Source organism: Leucoraja erinacea, chromosome 13 (assembly GCF_028641065.1).
Source record: "Leucoraja erinacea ecotype New England chromosome 13, Leri_hhj_1, whole genome shotgun sequence".
Lineage (NCBI taxonomy): Eukaryota > Metazoa > Chordata > Chondrichthyes > Rajiformes > Rajidae > Leucoraja > Leucoraja erinaceus.
The window spans coordinates 10,633,180-10,646,823 of record NC_073389.1 but is presented as its reverse complement, the minus strand read 5'-3'; the positions used below and the strand labels follow the sequence as shown (position 1 = coordinate 10,646,823).

At 42.8% G+C, this 13,644-nt stretch overlaps 1 protein-coding gene across 9 annotated transcripts in view; it reads right to left on the bottom strand.

Annotated features, from left to right (window-relative positions):
- The window catches only part of zdhhc23b (zinc finger DHHC-type palmitoyltransferase 23b), a 51,757-nt gene that overhangs the window by 15,942 nt on the left and 22,171 nt on the right, over positions 1–13,644 (bottom strand). For 3 of the 9 annotated variants that reach the window (XM_055644428.1, XM_055644429.1, XM_055644431.1), the window contains exons 1-2: positions 7,460–7,654; positions 1,802–1,906 (exon numbers count right to left, since the gene is read on the bottom strand). In XM_055644428.1, the coding sequence (XP_055500403.1) occupies positions 1,802–1,906; positions 7,460–7,639 (285 nt within the window). In that variant the 5' untranslated portion in view covers positions 7,640–7,654. Of the gene's footprint in view, positions 1–1,801; positions 1,907–6,668; positions 6,777–6,834; positions 7,078–7,459; positions 7,655–7,927; positions 7,979–11,894; positions 12,000–13,644 lie in introns of those variants that run through there. The other 6 variants (XM_055644432.1, XM_055644434.1, XM_055644433.1 and 3 more) reach the window with 6 other exon arrangements.

Here is a 13,644-nt window from a genome sequence, read left to right as displayed (position 1 = left end):
ACTAAGAATTAAAGTTTCCCCCTTCACCCCGACTCCACCACTACCACATAAAATCCCTCCAAACTAACTGACTAACATTTATGCAATGATTCTCCCGGTCACCGGGGAGGAGGCAGCAGCTCCAGACCAAAGATCCTAGGATCTTTGCTCCAGACTTTTCAAGCCGCCCGCGCTACCTACCTAATCTACGCTAAAAATCTTCCATTCTGAAATCCGAAAATGTCCGAAATCCGACAAGTGTCTGGTCCCAAGGCTTTCGGATAAAAGGTTGTGCACCTGTATAGCAACTAATTGTCAAATTAATTTCATCACGTCTTTGCAAATTCATCGATTGTGGTAGGGAAAATGGAGATCACATGCACTTCGAAAGATGCAAGTCTGCGTAGGGTAGAGGAGCAACAGGATATCGGAGTACAAATATGCCAATCACAGGTTTGCAAGGCCATTAAACCGCCTGTCTGGCATTCGGGGTCAATTGCTTGAGGAAGAAACTGAAAAGTAAGGAAGTTATGCTAGACCTACAACAAGAATATTGCTTACAGTTCTGGATGCCATGATATGAAAACAATAAATAGCTTAGTAAAGATTTATGAGGTTGAAGCAGAATGAACAGTTGGAGCCCCTTTTCGCATGAGAAAAGATTGCTGAAGGGTGACCAACAAAAGTTTCTAAAATGATGCAAGATTTTTTATCATCTTAATGCAGACAGAACATTTATCCTTCAGGGGAACAACATAACTAACAGACATAATTACAAGAAATCAATAGGGATTTCAGGATACACGTCTTTACCACAGAGTGGTGAGAAGGTAGAATGCTTCACTACAGGGGTTAGATGATGCAGGTAGTATTGATGAGAATATGGAAAGGCTGGCCAAGCATAAATGGGAAAGGGGGATAAGAAGGCGAGGCAGAAAGGTTTAGAAAAGATGGAAGAAGGCCTAAATGAAACATAAATGTTCGCCGTATTTCTGTGCAATATATCCCACATAAGCAGACAGCATCGCAGTCCAATAGAAAGGATAGGGCAGAAATAAAATTGATGATTTAGGGTCTTTTTTAATGGATTAAAGCAAGATAATAACATAACATTAACTAATTTCTGGGCCAACTGATAATACATGTAATCTAAAACACCTAAAATTAATTTAGCGGTAACCATTTTTAATGCCATTTGCCAATGTTTCAAGATGATTCTAACAGCTGCCATATTTCAGCATTAATCACTGTTCAATCATTAGGTCGGTTAAGAGAAGAATGAGCTTTTGGCTATTTGGGCTCTACCTCGACCCTGTGCTGCACAGTAACATTTGCCAAGCACCTTAACGTTGTATGTGTGTGGTTACGCACTGACATGCTGTTCGACAAATCATAGTTTATTTAAGTGACAATATTCGGGACATACTTGGGTCAAATGCCAATAGGTAATTTTAGATCGTAACTTACGATAGTAATGCCGGACAAAGGAGGTTAAATGTGTAGAATTCACAAACACCAACTCCCATCAACATGATATCAAAATGTATTTATAACTGTCGACTTAATAAATCAAATGTTACACAGTGGTGTTTGGCATAAACAGGCTTTTAACAGCTTTACTGTGAATAATGCTTCCTGCAATTTGTATTTTTAATTAATTTTTTAAAAAGCTGTGAAATTGTACCCACGCCACGTATCCTTGTTAAGTCTATGTTTATGAAAAGTTACAAATAAATCTCCCACTAACTTCAGAAAAGCAGAGTTATGCAACAACTCGAGTATCATTGATTAGACAACAGTGTACACCAAATCAAGTAAATACCTTTTCCCGAATAGAACAGAATATCCAGAGCAGAAAGTCAAACCAGGGCAGGTTCTTCACAGTGAATGTGGTAAGGCCCTGGGGAATGTTGTAGAGCAGAAGGATCTAGGAATACAGATACATTGTTCTTTGAAAGTGGCATCACAGGTAGATAAGGTGGTCGCAAAGGCTTTTGGCACATTAGCCTTCATCAGTCAAGGCATTGAGTATAGACGCTGGGAGCATTATGTTACAATTGTGCAAGACGTTGGTGAAGCAACACATGGATTACAGTGTTCAGTTTTGATCACCTAGCTGAAGGAAGGACGTCATTGAGCTGGAAAGAGTGCAGAGACGATTTACAAGGATGTTGCCAGGACTTGAGGGACTGAGCTATAGTGAGAGATTGGACAGACTAGGACTTTATTCATTGGACCACAAGATGTTGAGAGGTGATCTTATAAAATCATGAGGGGAATAGATAGGGGAATACACATTTTTTTTTAAATCCAGGGTAGGGGAGTCAAAAACAAGAGGGCATATGTTTAATGTGAGAGAGGCAAGATTTAATACAAACCTGAGGGGCAACTTTTTCTACTCAAAGGAAGTGGGCATATGGAAAGAGCTGCCTGAGAAGGTAATTGTGGCAGATACGAAAACAACATTTAAAAGGTACTTAAAAGGTTTCGAGGGATGTGGGCCAAACAGGGGAAAATGGTACTAGATGAGATATCTTGCTGGGATAAGTTGGGCCCTGTTTTTGTGCTGTAATGACTATGACTTTATTAATTAAAATGTGACTCAGAGCTATCTGTATCTCCATTCTCACGGTATGGAAGACAAAAATAAATGCTGATATAACGCTGATAAAACATGGGGGGAAAGCCAAGTGCCCAAACTTAAATATAAAAAAGATAATCTCAGGTACATAGAATTACACAGTTGTTTAAAAACTACTTTTTTTGTTGTAGATGACCTAACCCAGCCAATATCACAATATTCCATTTATCCTTTCCATCTCCATCAACCACTCTGCAACCTAAAACTAACCCGTTTTCTCTCTTTCCCAGTTCTAACTAAGTGTCTTTGATCTGAAACATGAACCCAGACGAAACGCTTCCCTTTTCACGGTTGCTGCCTGACCTGCGATCTATTCCAGCATTTCCTGCTTTTATTTCAGCCGACTCGGGATTCTGTCTTCCTCCCTTTACTGGTCTAAATATAGATAGCAGAATGATCCTAAACGACAGCCAGGCTGCCAGATAGTTTGCTGGATCAGATAGCAGCTTGCCAAGAGCAAAATGAACAGAATTTATGCCCCAAATTACCAATATCACATTCAGCTGTTCTGATCTCTTATTTTCTGAAAGAGACTTAAAATCTGTGCAATTCCGTGCAAACTACGATGGTATTTCTACCCTTACGCTATCAGATGTTTGATAGAAAGCCAGATGAACTCTTTGAAGTTCAAAAAAGAAACGTCTTGATGACCGGATACAAATACCATCACAGAGGTGAAGCCTGTCAAGATTTTCACAAGGTTACACAAAAAAGCTGGAGAAACTCAGATTTTCACAAGCTTGGCTTCAGCAAAGCACGCATGCTGCACATATTGAAATTATATAAAACAAGTACTCTACATGACGGCTGTGGAATGGAGTACTACACACAAGGAATAAAAGAGTATACATCTAGGTAATGCACTCCATGTACCTGTGATGAATGGTTTTAAAAATATATATAAAATGGCCTATTTCTTAACTACACGTACTTTGTAATTCCAAGGCAAGATTAAATCATTTCTTCTGCCGCACTTGTTGAACCTCTACGTCTAGAGGTGCATTACTGTTGTGTATTGAAACTGTGTGGACAACTGCCTACTAATTTCCTGCCCACAATAAGCAGGGAAGGTTACATTTAGGTAATTACTGTCCAATCAGTCAACTCTCAATCATCAACAAGGTGATGGAAGATGCTGAGAATGCTATCACGGAACACTTAGTCACCAGTTACCTGGCTCACCCATGGATCAAGGAGCTGATTTATAAAAGAGCAATTGTCCTTGACATCAAGTTGGCATTTGATTGAGTCAGGCATCAAAAAGCCCTGGTGCAACTGAAATCAAATGGGCAACAATGGAAAACTCTCCAGGAGTGGAGTTGTACTTCATACAAAGGAAGACAGCTGTTGCTTCGTGGCGTCAGTCTTCTCTGCCAGAACATCAAGTTCAAGTGAGTTTATTGTCACGTGTCCCTGATAGGACAATTAAATTCTTGCTTTGCTTCAGCACACAGAACATATTCGAGCATCCATAATCTTATGTGTAGGATGGAACTGCAGATGCTGGTTTACACCGAAGATAGACACAAAATGCTGGTGTAACTCAGGGGGACAGGCTGCATCTCAGGAGAGAAGAAATGGATGATGTTTCGGGTCGAGACCCTTCTTCAGACTGGGAACCAAGGGAGAGGGAGACTAGAGATGTAGATGGGCAAGGTGTGAAAACTACAGAACAAAGCAGACAAAGTTCAAGGAAATGTAGAATGGCTCATTGTTGGCTGAGGGGAAGATGACAACGAGGCATACAATCAGTAAAATTAATCTGGAGGACAGTGAAACTAGTCGGAGAACTAGGGTGTGGGAGTGATGGAGAGACAGGGAAAGCAAAGGTTACTTGAAGTTAGACAAATCAATATTCAGACCGCTGGGTTGTAAACTGCCCAAGCTGCCCATAATCTCATGCTGAGCAAAGAAATCCACAGATTTTACATCTAAAGTGAGTTTAATTCTGAGCCCATGACGAAACTCCACAGTGCACAGTTGACAAGAAACATGGTGGAGTGTATACTGTTGGATCACAATGGACCACTTGTCGCTCATTAGAGAAAGCCACTGTGAATGTAATGTGATACATTCTGGCTGGGACCCGATTGTTGTCCCAAACTTGACAGTTATTATGTTTGGCCTTGCATAAGGCATTTTGCTAATTTCAAAATGTAAATGACTAATTTCACCAGTGAAAGAGACATAGAAAACATCTGTTCTGTTGCAGGAAATGCAGAAAAAAGATACCAAAATGACAGCAAGGATGGTGGATATCCCAGTACGTGTTCCATACTGTTATAATAGTCAACAAATAAACTGATGACAGAACTGTTGGGTTAAGCAGAAAGTGTAAAAGAACGAGCAATGTTTCTTGTCACATCCTGATTCAGGGTCACAACCCAAAACATCTTCTATCCCTTTGCTTGCACAGGTACTGTGTGACTCACTGAGTTTTTCCGTTTTTTGCTCGGGGTTTCAACTTCCACAGCCATTTTTTTTATTTTTTTTTATCTTAATAGTCAACGGTAAATAAACTACACAGATGGCTTCATTTTTTTTTTTTGAACTGAAGTAAGGTAAAGAAAGTGCAAGAGAGTCAGCAGTGAAAGTGTAAAAGAACGAGCAATGTTTCTTGTCACATCCTCATTCAGGTCCATTCCACTTATTTATATATTTGTTTTTTTTAGATTACTATTGCACCTCATACTTGTAATAGGTCCAGAAACATAGACCACGTCTTTTGGAATTGGTCTGCTTTACCTGCTAGGAGGAATCTCATCTCTTCCGTCTATCCCTTTGCTTGCACAGGTACTGTGTGACTCACTGAGTTCTTCCGTTTTTTGCTCGGGGTTTCAACTTCCACAGCCATTTGCTTCTCCCATCTATCAACAAACGTTACTTCCATTTCCAGCCGAGAGCCTCTCAATGACATTCAATGACAATACTTTCACATGTTCTTATACCATCACAATCCTGGAAGGTCACACTTGACTGAGACTAAAATAGGCCAGCCGTATAAATACTATAACATTAGCAAGCTAGCCATGAGGCTCATCTACAGATTCTCTTTTCTATCTAGAAGGCGATAGTCAGAAGTGTGATGTAATACTGGCCAGTTACTGATTATGAGTGCAGCTCAAACAATGTTCAAGGATAAGACAAAAATGAAGCCGTCTACTTCATCAATTACCCATCCACAATCTTAAACAACCCCTCCCTCTATCCTCACTCTGGCTTCAGTGTATTCAAACTGCAGATCCACAGCAGCACATCCTCACCATTATTTTGAAGGCACGGGAAGAAATGATAGGATTAGCATTACTTCGAAGTTTCACTCCAATCTGACCCAGTTAACCACCCCTATTTCTTCATTATCCTGGGCTAAGTCCTGAAACTCCAATCTGCTCCATACCAATGGCAGGAGTTCCAGAAGGTACCAACTTCTCAAAGGAGATTAGAGATGGCAAAGATAGACACAAAAATGCTGGAGTAACTCAGCGGGATAGGCAGCATCTCTGGATAGAAGGAATGGGTGTCTTTTCGGGTCGAGACCCTCCTTCTGCAAGTAAGCCATCAATTGCCCATGACCTCTTGGTCAGAGAACGTTTTTCAAAATATCCATAAACTTCACTTAACATAATGCCAACCCCCAACGAGTTAAGACCCAACCTGCTCAATACCTTTCCCCATAAGACAACTCCCTTCAGCCCAGCAATCAACCAAGTAATCCCACCTATTCTTCTTTAAGGAATACAAATCTTGTGGTATTCCAGATACGGACTTCCCATGTCGTGTCCAGAGATTGCATGGAAAGCTCTCAATATGCAGAATCCTGCATATTGTCTGAAAAACCTTTTCCAAAAAAGCTGGGACGTTTGATGGTGTGGGCTTCTCCTCTATGGGCTTTCAGTTCCTTTCTTTGTACTGCCCTTTCACATTAGGTGTGACACACTACATGGTAATAATTAAGTCTTAAAGTTTACCAAATTATTTGTCATGCCCCTTAACTCGCAGTCTGTGTTTAATGTCTTCACGTTCAATATCTTACGAGTACAGTACTTACAAAATACACAAATATCCGGCTGCTCTCAAGGCATCACTGGAGTATTTAACTTTTATAACTGTAAGGAGCGAAGTGCAGTAATCCTTCCGATCCAATGGTACCGCTTTCCTATGTTATATTATAAGTTATAGTAAATAAGTTATAAGTTATAGTATAACTGATTTACCTTCAGTCTCCAAACAGCCGCCTGCACCTTTACAATGATGATAACTTCAGTCAGGTAACAATTACAAATCCGGTACTTGCATGCCGCCCCCAAAAAATAACAATGCCGACCACAAACTACAGTGGGAAATACTATAAATGGCTGCGATAAATTGTCAGCTGCCGCCCGGTGAACTTGCTTTGTGTTGGATGTTGTTGTAGCGCTGTTACAATGCTGCTGCACACAAGCCCGATACACCCTGGAGCGACAAGATACCTGTAGCCGGCTGGCTCCTCTCCTGTTCCTGTTCCTCTCCTCCTCCCCTCCCTTCCCTCCCTCTCTCTCCTGTTCCTCTCAAAGTTCCTATAGCGGATCTTTGGTTCCTCTCCTCGGTTCCTCTCCTCTCTTCCTCCCCTTCTCCCCTACTCCCTTCCTCCCCCTCTCTCCTGTTCCTCTCCTCTCCTCTCCTCCCCCCCCTCTCCCTTTCCTCCCCTCCCCTGTTCCTCTCCTCCCCCTTCCTCCCCCCCTCCTTCTGTTCCCTCTCCTCTCTCCTGTCCCTCTCTCCCTCCTCCTCCTCTTCCTCTCCTCTCCTCCTCCCCCTCTCTCCCGTCCCTCTCCACCCCACTCCTCCGCGACCTTCACTCACTCGCAACAGGCTCGCAGCATCGGGCAACAGGTCCCGCTCACTTCCGCGTCTCGCTGCCTTGTTGCACTTCACGCAGCTCCGGGGAAACCTCCCGCTCCTGCGCGTCCCCGTCCATGCGCGTCCCCGTCCCTGCACGCTCCCGCTCCTGCGCGTCCCCGTCCCTGCGCGCTCCCGCTCCATCGCGCGCTTTCCGCCACTTGCAACGCCTGCACCTCCCCAGCCGCTCGGAAGTTTCCAAATCATTTCATTACCATCGCTCCAGCAAGTGCAAAATAGAGGGAAATCAACGGGGATTTTGCATAAAAGGAGTCAAGTGCTGGAATAACTCAGCGGGTCAGGCAGCATCTCTGGAGAACATGGAGAGATGCCGTTTCGGGTTGGCACCCTTCAGTCCTGATCCGAAATGTCACCCATCTATTTTCCTCCTGCACGTTGTGTCCTTTTGTGTTAAACCTTTTTTTTACATACCTGGAATTTTGCATTAATACTCTCACTTTGTTCTTGGTTTCTGGCCCTGTCAAGATATCGAAAAGACCATGATCACAATCACAGATTATATATTTGCAACTTTAACTGGCTATAGTAAACTCCCTCCATATCATTGTCCCACCCAACTACAGCCTGCAGCAGAGTTGTGCTCTAACCCTTTCTGTTGTCCCATCTTTTTGCTCTGGCTTTGGTACCGTTTTTATTTGGGGGGAAATAAAACACTTGGGATGATTGCTCTTCTTTGCTACCAATAATCCATGATTTTCCCCAAGGATTAATTCTATATCCCATTCTATTTCTCTTCCAGGTTACAATTAAATTGCATGGTTTAAATACATGTCAAGTTTCATTCCTGGCCTAATGATTCTTGCTAACAACTTTAGAAACATACATAGAAACATAGAAAATAGGTGCAGTAGGCCATTCGGCCCTTCGAGCCATTCAATATGATCATGGCTGATCATCCAACTCAGTATCCTGTACCTGCTTTCTCTCCATACCCCCTGATCCCTTTAGCTACAAGGGCCACATCTAACTCCCTCTTAAATATAGCCAATGAACTGGCCTCAACTACCATCTGCGGTAGAGAATTCCAGAGATTCACCACTCTCTGTGTGAAAAACGTTTTCCTCATCTCGGTCCTAAAAGATTTCCCCCTTATCCTTAAACTGTGACCCCTTGTTCTGGACTTCCCCAACATTGGGAACAATCTTCCTGCATCTAGCCTGTCCAACTCCTTAAGAATTTTGTAAGTTTCTATAAGATCTCCCCACAATCTTCTAAATTCTAGCGAGTACAAACCGAGTCTATCCAGTCTTTCTTCATATGAAAGTTCTGACATCCCAGGAATCAGTCTGGTGAACCTTCTCTATGGCAAGAATGTCTTTCCTCAGATTAGGAGACCAAAACTGTACGCAATTTAGATCTGTTGCGCTGCTAATGTGAACATAAATTTACCTTAACTAAATTTGGAGGGATTGAAACCCAACAAACGCAGAGAGTGGTGAATCTCTGGATTGCCACAGAGGGTAGTTGAGGCCAGTTCTGGCTATATTTAAGAAGTTAGATGTGGCCCTTGTGGCTAAAGGGATCAGGGGGTATGGAGAGAAGGCAGGTACAGGATACTGAGTTGGATGATCAGGCATGATCATATTGAATGGCGGTGCAGGCGCGAAGGGCCGAATGGCCTACTCCTGCACCTAATTTCTATGTTTCTATGTTTCTATTCCCATGCCAGTATCCCCATCCCAGGATGTGATGGAGACAGTTCACTTCCTGGGGAAAAAATAGTGCATTCACACAGGAGCTTTCACATCCAATTCAGAGTGTGATTATTTCTAGTCAAGAGTGTGTGACAGCACCCTCTCTTTGCATGTCGTTCTGTTCCTTTTAACTGGCTGACAGGCCAGGAGAGGCCAAGTCCTCAGCATCATTAGTAACCAATGGGGCCAATGAGATGATATTGGTTGGCACTTGAATCTTGTCAGCCTACTTTTCTTATAAAATCCAAGCATTCTAGCTAGAGACAAGGGTGAGTCACTGGGGCAAACCTGGGACCACTAGTATTGATGCGTGGTCAAGACTGAGTTTCTGGGAAGAAACCCTAAACAGCCAGCACCTCTGTTAAGGCTGTCTGAGTGGCTGGGGAAAGTCTGAGATGCCAGAACCTCTTCCTGCCCATGCACATACAGGGGCAAAGACTGGCTGCCAGGAGAACCCAGAGACTGCCAGCACCTCCCCTTCAAGCCCATAGCTGAGCTGTTTTGAGCTAGTGCCAAACAAACCAAAAACCAAAGTCCCTTCTATGAAATGGGAATCGTGTTGCAACATCAGAGCTTCAATGTAATGTTTACAAGTGTTGCCTCACAGCCAAAGGGACCTGGTTTCAATTCTGATCATGGGTGCTGTGTGTTTTGCATTTTCTCCCTTTGATAGTGATGGTTTCTGCCAGTTCCGCTTTCCTCCCACATTCCAAAGACTTGCTGGTAGGTTCGCTTCCTACAGAAAATTTCCCCCACTGTGGTGATAAGGCAAAGGAATCAAAGGGAGGTATTACAGAAGGAAGGAGTTCATGCCAAATTTACACACTGCTTTATCACCTGCTCAACCAGTGTACAAAAATCATAAAAAGACACAAAAAGCTGGAGTAACTCAGCGGGACAGGCAGCATCTCCGGAGAGAAGGAATGGGTGGCGTTTCAGGTCGAGACCCCGTCTGAAGAAGGAATGAGGGTACACAAAAATGTTGGAGAAACTCAGCGGGTGCAGCAGCATCTATGAAGCGAAGGAAATAGGCAAAGTTTCGGGGCAAAACCCTTCTTCAGACTGATGTGGCGGTGCGGGGAGAAGAAAGGAAAAAGGAGGAGGAGGTGCCCGAGGGCTGAGGGAGAGATAGGAAGGGGAGGAGACAGCAAGGGCTAACAAAATTGGGAGAATTCAATGTGCATGCCACCAGGATGCAGACTCCCCAAGCGGAATATGAGGTGCTCGCTCTGGCCATGGAGGATACCTAGGATAGAGAGGTCGGATACGGAATGGGAGGGGGAGTTGAAGTGCTGAGCCACCGGGAGGTCAGGTTGGTTAATGTGGACCGAGCGGAGGTGTTTGGCGAAACGATCGCCAAGCCTCCGCTTGGTCTCACCGATGTAGATCTGCTGACATCTAAGAAGGAATGAGATGGAATGAAGGGATTAGATCAGGCACATTCCAGGGTGCAGAAATACATGTTGAAGGATGCACTGAGAGTTGGAGCTGCCAACACAAAGGCCTCATGGCAAAATTACCACTATTTATTGATAGAGAAAACAACAGTGTTATAGAAACATAGAAATTAGGTGCAGGAGTAGGCCATTCGGCCCTTCGAGTCTGCACCGCCATTCAATATGATCATGGCTTATCATCCAACTCAGTATCCCGTACCTGCCTTCTCTCCATACCCTCTGATCCCCTTAGCCACAAGGGCCACATCTAACTCCCTCTTAAATATAGCCAATGAACTGGCCTTGACTACCCTCTGTGGCAGAGAGTTCCAGAGATTCACCACTCTCTGTGTGAAAAAAGTTCTTCTCATCTCGTTTTTTTAAAAGATTTCCCCCTTATCCTTAAACTGTGACCCCTTGTCCTGGACTTCCCCAACATCGGGAGCAATCTTCCTGCATCTAGCCTGTCCAACCCCTTAAGAATTTTGTAAGTTTCTATAAGATCCCCTCTCAATCTCCTAAATTCTAGAGAGTATAAACCAAGTCTATCCAGTCTTTCTTCATAAGACAGTCCTGACATCCCAGGAATCAGTCTGGTGAACCTTCTCTGCACTCCCTCTATGGCAATAATGTCCTTCCTCAGATTTGGTGACCAAAACTGTACGCAATACTCCAGGTGTGGTCTCACCAAGACCCTGTACAACTGCAGTAGAACCTCCCTGCTCCTATACTCAAATCCTTATTTATTAGATAAGTTTCTAGTAAATGCAATATAACTGGCTTCTCATGTTACTGTGGCCCTACTGCCTCGGTATGCTGAGGAAATGGGTCACATGTCAAAATGGCTCAAGCATTTCATAGGGGTATTGTTAAAAGAGGAAACCTGAATGATGTTGATACATTGCAAATAGGAGATACAAGGAACTGCAGATGCTAACATTTTGAGCAGTACTGGAGAAATTCAGTGGATCAGGCAGCATCTGTGGAGAACATAGACAGGTGACATTATGGGTCTCGATCAGAAATGTCACCTGACCATGTTCTCCAGAGATGCTGCCTGGCTTGGTGAGTTACTCCAGGACTTTGTGTCCTTTTGTACAGGATTTCCCAATTTAGTAAATATTCTTACACTCAGTTTTAAAATTAAAAAAAAAAAACTTTTAAATGCAAAGACCCAGTGGCAAATCCAAAACAATAGCATAAGCAATGATAAACTCAAAAACAAATTTATAATTAAAGGTTACTTACAGCGGTGTAAGACTGTGCAGCATAGAATCAGTTTTGAAAGGAAAATCCTCCTGTTGATTTCATTAGGCTGTGCCCATGTAACCATTTCTTGTAATGGGGGTGTAGCTGAAAAAAGTTGATAATTTTACTAAAAACCAGAGACATTCATACGTACCAGCCCTGCCTAGTCCACAAAATACTTTCCCTACTGAACACAAAAAGCAAAATGGTGGATCTTGCTGTAGTTTTTCTCTGTTGAAATGGTGCAGAAACATCACAAAGGACTCAAATAGTGATATATCACAGCATCTCCCCAGTGCACAAAATCTGATCACTTGGCTGGTGTCTGGCGTTGGTTATTACAGCTGTACATAGTTATGTAATGTATAATCCTTTAAAGCAACATTTAATTATTTCCTAAGGGACCTTAAAAACTATATTGATAAGATAAAAAATTCTGCTCTCATCCACAAACTCTGTCTGCCTTTTCCTTGTAGCTTGCTCCAGCTTGAAATGTTCTCACTAAAGCATGCTGCCTATTAGTTTAGTTTTAAGCTTAGAGATATAGCGTGGAAACAGGCTCTTCAGGCCACCGAGTCTGATCGACCAGCGATCCCCGCACATTAACACTATCCAACACACACGAGGACAATTTACACATACACTAAGCCAATTAACCTAAAACATGTACGTCTTTGGAGTGTAGGAGGAAATTGAAGATCTCGGAGAAAACCCACGCGGTCATGGGGAGAACGTACAGACAGCACCTGTAGTCGGGATCGAACCCAGGTCTCCGGTGCTGCAAGCGCTGTATGGAAACAACTCCACTGCTGCGCCACCATGCTGCCTTGTTACTCCACTCCCCTTCTTCAGCCTCATCGATACCACTCTCCACACTGTTGACAATAAGAGCTGTTTCCAAACGTTGGTGGGTTTTTTATGCTACATTTGGCCTGATGAAGCATTTCAGAGCACTTCAATATGTTGTCATTATTCACAATATAAATTCGTACAGGAGATAGGGAAGAGAATAAAAAGCAACACCATTATTTTGGAAGCTTTAGTTTTACTACTTCCAAATGTAGATTGGACCCAGCTAGGGTGCTGTCCGATTCACCTCTGGACATTAGACTTTGTCTGTGGATCTGATGTGCGGCAATACTGAGAACTATATGCTGCACACTGTATCTTCCTGTTAGCTTCATCTATTGTACTTGAGTTTGACTTGATTGTATTTATGTTTAGTATATTTGATCACTTTGGAAAGCATGCAAAACAAAGCTTTTCACTTACATGTGACAATGACAATCATATACCTAAACCTCAAAATATAACTAGGAAATTGCAAATGCATTGACATGGAAGACATTAAACTGGTTTCCTACAAATCTTTAGTTATTAACGCTCTTAAGTTTATTATATGAATAGCGAGGGAACAGAAATCTTCTCAGAATAAGAGGAGCCTGGGAGACAGAAGCCCCCTGAGTCAAAGGAGGTAGGGAATGAGAAACTGGTAAGAACAATTACTAAAAGTGGAGAGAGAGAAAACTAGTCTGGCAGTTCATAGGAACAAACTTATTTTACATATATAAGACTTTGGAATTTAATAATATTATAGGAGCTCACTCATATGTAGAGATATCCATAAACCAGGTGATCCTAACTTCATAATCTGTATGTGCATACTGTGTGTATACTTGTGACTTGTCATTGGATCAAAAGCCCCTGAATCAAAACGCAGTAAAAACTGATGTGCAACAGCCACTCCATA